The following is a 7,412-nucleotide window of genomic DNA, read 5'->3' as shown; positions in this document are numbered from 1 at the left end:
GTTCAATCGATTGTGAAAGTATGGGGTTTTGGTCGTGGTTGGTTGGCAAATCACACGTTTTTGGATATTGGGCCAATTGACGGAGTTGGTGGTAGTCGACAGTGACAAATTGATTAAAATTAAGGTTTTAAAAGTTTTATTTTTTAAGATTTGAAAAAAATAGTTTTTTATTTTAAATAAAAATTATCAAAATTACTAGAATGTGACACGTATGACTTAACATGGATTTTTAACAATAGTTAACGTCGACGCACCTAAAAGTATAATGTTGAAAACATTAAACGCTTATATTTTAATAAAAAAATAAATATCAAATTGTATTTCAAAATATAATTTAGGTACATATTTTTTCATTAAACCATTAAATTTTGTACTTAATTTTTTATATTTAATAAAAAATATATATATAAATATGAAAAATAAGTGATGATTCTTATACTTTATCCATATTTTTATTTGAGGGTAAGGGAAGGGTAGTAAGGCTGCCGTCCCTAGAGAAAACGAGAAAACGCTTCACGGCGTAACTGAAAAGCAGCGGATTTCCGAGTCCCACCTAGAAGTAGAAGCGAGCAGGCGGTAGAATTATACGATGGAAGTTTCCAATGCTTTTAAACGAAAGCGGCACGACGGCGACAATCAGATGGGGGATGATGTCGACCTTTCCCTCCTCGAAGCTGTCGAGAAATCTCAAAACGCCGTCGATTTACTTGACCTCCGCTCCCTCAAGAAGCTAGTCCTTTCCTTTGAGCGCCGCTTAAAGGAGAACATCGAGGCCCGCCTTAAGTACCCGGACCAACCGGAGCGGTTCGCCGACTCGGAAGTGGAGCTTCACGAGGAGCTGGAGAAGCTAAAGATTCTTGCCGGCGCCCCAGAGTTGTACCCTGAGCTGGTCAATCTCAACGCCATCCCTTCCATTCTCAACCTCTTATCCCACGACAACACCGACATTGCCATCGACGTTGTGCATTTGTTAGAGGACTTGACGGACGAGGATGTTCTGGAGGACAACGACGAGCCCGCCAGGATTCTGGTGGATTCTCTTATTGAGAACAATGTGTTGGAGCTGTTAGTCCAGAATCTGCAACGCTTATCGGACAAGGACCCTGATGAGATGAGTGCTATTTACAACACCCTGGCCAGCATCGAGAACATGATAGAGGTGAAGCCTGCCGTGGCTGAATTGGTCTGCGAGAGGACCAAGTTGTTGAAATGGTTGTTGGGGAAGATCAAAGTGAGGGAATTCGATAGTAACAAGCAGTACGCCTCTGAGATATTGGCCATATTGCTTCAAAATAGCCCTGCCAATCAGAAGAGATTGGGACAAATGAACGGCGTGGACGTGGTTCTGCAGGCGGTGGCTATGTATAAATCAAAGGATCCCAAGACATCAGATGAAGAGGAAATGCTGGAGAATTTGTTTGATTGCTTGTGCTGTTTATTGATGCCATTGGAGAACAAGGAGAGGTTCGTTAAGGCAGAAGGGGTGGAGTTGATGATCATCATTATGAAGCAGAAGAAATCTGCGTATGCCTCTGCCATCAGGGCACTTGATTTTTCCATGACCAAGCATCCACCTGCTTGCGAGCGATTCGTGGATGTTTTGGGATTGAAGACTGCCTTTGCTGCTTTTATGGGTAAGGCAAGTACATCTCTCTGTGTATGTCTTTATTTCTTGAGCACTTATCCATTTCTAATTGCATTTAGTAACTAACGCTATGTCATTTGCTCCTGCATTTGTTAGATTCCTATAAGTAAGAAGAACAAGAAAGAAAGGTACCAAGAGGAGTTGGAAGAGCGCATTGTATCACTGATTGCATCATTGTTTGGTAAGTGCCTTTATAGAAGCATGACACTATTGCCGAGTATTTTAAATGGCCTTATTTTGGATTCCTGTTGGACTTTTGATCTGGTCTAAACCTGGTTATTGATGATGTACCTGTCAGTTAGAGCACTGACCACACATAAGCATTTCGCTTCTGCAGATAGTTACCAACTAATTACGAACCTTTTTAGCATTATAATGAAACACGTTTCTCAATTGCTGAACCTTATAGATCAAATAATAGTCAGCCACATTTTCATGCTTGTGGTCTTATTTCCAGGTGGAATTCAGAGAGGTTCCAGAAGGGAAAGGTTGTTAAGTAAATTTGTTGAGAATGAATGTGAGAAGATAGACCGCCTTATGGAACTATATATAAGGTATTGCCTTATTTCACTTGTTTTGTTTCTTTTAACTTCACAAAATTATAGGATTAATCTTGAGTTTCTCCTACTGTTGGCATTAATATGCAAAGAAAATTCTTCCTCATGTGAGGGCAGGAGATGGGATATATCTAGTAATCAAGAAAAGGGTACCTCTTCCTCTTGACCAGATAGGCCACAGTTGCAGGGGTCGTTTCCATGAAGTTGGATAGAGATTTTCTTCTATGACTAATTTTAGTGTATTATGGATTTAAATGATGCAGATATTCTGACAGAGTTAAAGCAGAGACACAACGACTGGAGCAACTGGAACTTGATGATTTGGAGGTAATCCACGAACCTTTTAGTCTGCATTCAACTTTGAGATGACTTCCTCTACAACATGGCTTATATTTTGCAGATGGATGAAGAGGAAAAGTACAATAGGAAACTTGAATCTGGACTTTACACTCTTCAGGTCTTTCTCTCTCTCTTTCTCTGCTTTTTTGGTGCCTAATGAGGGGAGGTTTGTATAGTTATCAGGCCTGTTTTGTGGATGCTTGTGGTGGAATTAGCTTATCCTTCTTAAATGGTTTGCACGTATGATTAATCTAATGCTGCAAAGACTATATATATTTATAGTGAATTGACAATTAAACAAGGCTGGCATACATTTTGACATTGTTGTACAAGACTCTTTAGTTTTTGTATTCACTTGTACCAACAGCTATGCTGCTTGCCTTTCTTTCTTTTGGTTTGCGTTCTTTTGGTAGCTATTCTTGGACTGCTTGCTGGTCTAAGATTTATGACAATATTAATCTGGAATTTTTAAGATTCAGATGTTTTGTGGGATTTGAATAATAAGATGCTTTTAAGGTTCTAGATATTTTGAGGATAGGTTTACAGCTAGAGCATAGCTGTTGACATGTGTGAGGAGAAGAAGAAAAGTGTTAGTCTTGGCCGGAAGCAAAAAAAGACAGAGAGGGAAAACAAAGAAATAAGACCATTCAGTATATTGGGATGCTGAGGAGGAGACCAAAGAAGAGTGAGCAATAGTCGGATGGATATTTGTTTTACTTAAGTTTTGATTCATTAAAACTTGAATAAATTAAATTATTTTTTAATTTTATTTTCTGACTATAGTTGTATATGTTGTCATACCATCAACTGGTGTGACACAGGAGTTAAGAATTCTGTTGCTGACATTAGCATTTTCCGTCCTATTTCGGGCTTGATTGTACCAAAATGGTGGTATCAGAAGATTTCGTGCATACATAAAAAGGGTTAAGTAAATTATAACTAGGCCAAACATATTTTTGGTTTCACGTATTGTGTTTTGAATATATATGGTTTAGTTTTTGTTTCAAGCCTTAAGGTTAGTCACAGTCTGCTCTCTTGAAGGGTTTAGGAGTCTATACGTATCAGCAATCTCTCTATGGAGATATAGAATCTTTATTTGAGATTCTCCATGATAATTTCTCTTGCTACTTCCCAATGCAATCAAATTTAGGTATGACTCACTGCAAAAGACCCAAGTATTAAGCTTAGGGCTGTCTTCCTTATTCAGTCAAAATCACCATTTCTCATTGTTTGAGTATTCACCCCAGCTTTATCAAAAAAAATAAAAAATAAAAACATGTGATCATCATGCATATTGGACTACAAAAGAGATTTTTTTGCATTTTTGAATGATAAACTGGTCCACATTTTTAGAGTTCATTATCAGGATTATATATCTTAAGCTTTTATTAATACATATATTCGCTGACTTATTTACATACATATTTTTTATGCATATTGCACCTCACTTTGGCAAGTGCATTTTTTGTGCACTGCATCTTCTGCAGTATAATTATTCTAGCACCTAGAGTGGATTTGTGCCCAGACAACACTGATTAGGCTATAACAGTCAAGCCATTCATGATTAAACTTGGAAATATAAGTCCTTAAAAAGTCCCTCTATATTCTAAGAGTGAACAAATAAAACGAGTTCCTGGTTGGAGAATAAGCATAAATACTGCAAAAAGGCCAGGTGGCTACAATGAATCCGTGTCTAAGTTCTATAATATTTCATTTGAATGAAAATTCAGTTATCCATTATACAACAAACATAGCTGTGATCTTCAACTCTGAATTAATTATTTTTCTTAATACACATCTTTTTAACCAATGTGCTTACTTATTATTGATTTTGACCTTATATTGTTTTGGTTGCAGTTGATTGCTGTTATTCTAGGTCATCTTTGGTGCTCTGAGTAAGCTTTTGATCCTTTTTCTCAGCCATGTCTATGTATTTTGTTTCTTGGTTTGTAATCTATGTTCTTTTGTAAACTTTGTTCAACTGAGTTTATTGAATACTGTGCAGACACTCTCAAATGAAGGCAAGGATTGAATTACTACTCAAGCAGCAGAAGCTTACTAAAAATGATATCAAGGATATACTTCAGGTAATTTTCCCCTTCAAAACTGCATAAGTTGTACAATTTGTAGAAAGAAATCAGTTACAAATCAACTTGTTGAAGGCTTTGCTTAGTATGAAAGATTGAAAATTTGTTAATAAAATGGTTAAGATCCATAACCACTCTATGACTTTGTACTTTGACCATTAGATTAACGGTATTGCGCAATTTAGATGTTATGTGTTTCTTCAAGTTTTCTCATTTCTAACAAATGAACTTTTATATGGGCTATGGCTGAGACCGATTGTATATGTATTGGTGATAAGGTGATGATGTAGTGTAAGAACTGGTAGTTGTTTGAATTTAAAAAAATCAGGTTCCATGCTGGGTAAGAACTATTTTTTTTAGTGTTTGGTTGGTTCGAGAAGATAACTGTGTTTGGTTGACAAAGTTTGGTTTGGAGGTGGGGAAAACAACAGTGATGAATAAACGGCAGCATGTTGCTGCTCTGGACAGTGAATAGTGTGAACAATGATATAGGGTTTGCGGTTGACCCTTTTAGATTATATTAATGTGGATTTTTTAAGGACTGTAATATGCCTACCCAAGGGTTTATGGAATTGCCTTAGGGTTGTTTTCTTGTTTCTTTCTTTTTTTCAACTTTCAAACAGGTTTTAGAACATAAATTTTAGAAGTACAAAGATCCAGGAGGCACACCTACACCTAGATTCCCATACCCTCATATCTTGACCCTAGAGGCTTCATACAATCCTAAAGAGCACAACCACTATACAATGTAGGAACTCACTTTGGTGTGACAAGTCTGATCACAAAAATGGAGTTAAAATTTGAAACCTGTCAAAGAGATACTTGACTGTGTGGTGATGATTCGTGATTCATTCTCTGTCCAAGGTGGAAATATGAAGGATACTTGCAGATAGTTGTGCACTTTGAGGAATCTTCTTAGTTCTTAGTCAATTCTGGGAAAAAAGACTTATGGTGAGAGAGATTAGAAAATGTGGGTAGAAATAGGGATAAAATAAAGGAAAGATCAAGAAATGGAAAATAATTAGGGAAAGATAAGGGCGAAAGTGCAGAGATAGAAAGGAAGTTTATCTAATGACTTTTGCTAATGTATTTGTTAGGCTACAAAGTAGGAAAGTATATGTGAATTTTAACCTTGTTTAACAAACTTTCAATCTTCACTCATCCTTTATGCTAAGCAAAGCTGAAGATGGTTGTGCTTGGTAGAGCATTCTAACAATCATGACTATTCATGGTGAATAAGTCTGCCGTTATCTCGTGTGTGTGTTTATAAAAGGCAAATGATATCAGTCTTCTGACCTCTTTTCAATTTTAGCTGCAAAGTTATTCCTTGGGAGCATGGAATTCCTTTTTTCCCCATTTCTGAGAGATCTTTTCTGCATGTACTGCGACCTCTTCATTGGCAGTTTGAGCTTCAGCTCATGTATAATTTTTTTTCATGCATTGTGGGCTTGTCAGCTATCTGGGTATTTCTTTATAGTTGCGGATGTTCCATTAGTTAAATCGTTTATTTTCTAGTTTCCTTTTTATTGATTGCAAAGCACGACGTTATTGCATGGGTATATACTATATAATAAGAGGCGTTGTCATTCTTTTGCAATTCCAAATCTTAACTTTCCTTGGTGTTCATCTGTCAATTGAGAGGGGAAAAGAAAATTAGTTAAGGTTGATAACTTAATGATAGCAGTGGGGATGGGTTGGGACGTGGATATATTGCTGTGTCATTGGACAAAGTCTGATCACATCACCAAAAAAAAAAACCTTGAGAATCACAGCAATGAACTAGAAAATCGTTCATTGGACATGATTTGATTTGATTTGATTTTGGTTATATTCCATATAAAACGAGACGTAGGCTAGTCTCTATATTGGCTCTTGTTTTCGTTATATGGTTATGAGAAACATCGTAGCTGCAGATGGCTGACAGTTTGATATTTGAGGATCTTATATTTGCTTTGCTCTTTCCTTGGTATCTTATTTTACACAGGAATATCATGACAATATCGGTGACCTAGACGGAGCCGAAGAGAAGGAACGAGCACAAGCAAGGATCCAAAGGATCATTTCATCCTTCTAATTGTCGGCTACTGATTTTGTACTATATTATCTTTTGAACGATCTCGTGTGAGTTTAGCATTGTGATTCTTTTGATCTTAAATTAACGATAATGCTTAGACAATTAATCAGCTTTCTCCGGATTGCTGCTGGTACAACGTTAAACTGATTGTAGTCACCAGAAATGTTGCGGGGAACTTTCACATTGAGGCCGACAATGCAAGTTTGTTATTGCAAAATTGAGTCGTAATTTAGGGGTGTTTACCGAATGAGTCACGAGCACGAGCTGAGCAATTTATTCTCCTTAAAGTAAGGGACAGCCTCCCCTATTCTTTCTTTTTGAACGACCTATCTCCAATCTCATATGTTTAGGAATGGGTTCTTTTTCTTCTTTTATTAATGAAAAGATCCTCTTAAATAGAAATCTATAACTTAAAATGAAGAAGACCCACCTTGAAAAATAAAACTACAGTAATGATAAATCCTTGCTAACTCAAAGTATAATTCAATAAATCGAAACTTTATTTAAATAAGAATCCTCATGCAATAAATATTTCATTTGTAATAAAATGGTATCGAGTGTTGGGGCAAATTGAACAATCGAAACTTTGCGGAAATATAGTTTCTCTTTCTCTCCTTATTAACTGTGACAAGCACGTATTGCATAATATGTTATCTAGTAATACTAATTTAACCAATGAAATTTGATCACAAATAACCAATTGATCATCA

The 7,412-nt window shown here is 36.5% G+C and overlaps 1 protein-coding gene across 1 annotated transcript; it reads left to right on the top strand.

Moving 5' to 3' along the window:
- Positions 1-459: 459 nt before the first annotated feature.
- LOC120186362 (beta-catenin-like protein 1) lies at positions 460-6,883 on the top strand. Its single transcript, XM_039190316.1, has 8 exons — positions 460-1,639; positions 1,742-1,826; positions 2,103-2,199; positions 2,466-2,529; positions 2,603-2,659; positions 4,399-4,436; positions 4,547-4,628; positions 6,613-6,883. The coding sequence occupies exons 1-8, from the start codon at positions 590-592 to the stop codon at positions 6,700-6,702; spliced, it is 1,563 nt and encodes a 520-aa protein (XP_039046247.1). The 5' UTR covers positions 460-589; the 3' UTR covers positions 6,703-6,883.
- The last annotated feature ends 529 nt before the right edge of the window (positions 6,884-7,412 follow it).

The sequence above is a fragment of the Hibiscus syriacus genome, unplaced genomic scaffold (genome assembly GCF_006381635.1).
Source record: "Hibiscus syriacus cultivar Baekdansim isolate YM2019G1 unplaced genomic scaffold, ASM638163v2 tig00113338_pilon, whole genome shotgun sequence".
NCBI lineage: Eukaryota > Viridiplantae > Streptophyta > Magnoliopsida > Malvales > Malvaceae > Hibiscus > Hibiscus syriacus.
This window is presented reverse-complemented; position numbering and strand designations above follow the sequence as displayed.

What these genes read in the sequence shown, in the direction of transcription:
- LOC120186362 (XM_039190316.1), top strand. Translation starts at nt 590, where the DNA reads ATGGAAGTTTCCAATGCTTTTAAACGAAAGCGGCACGACGGCGACAAT. An exon ending in ACTGATTGCATCATTGTTTG is followed by an intron (nt 1,827 to 2,102) that starts GTAAGTGCCTTT and finishes TCTTATTTCCAG; the next exon opens with GTGGAATTCAGAGAGGTTCC. An exon ending in CTTATGGAACTATATATAAG is followed by an intron (nt 2,200 to 2,465) that starts GTATTGCCTTAT and finishes TAAATGATGCAG; the next exon opens with ATATTCTGACAGAGTTAAAG.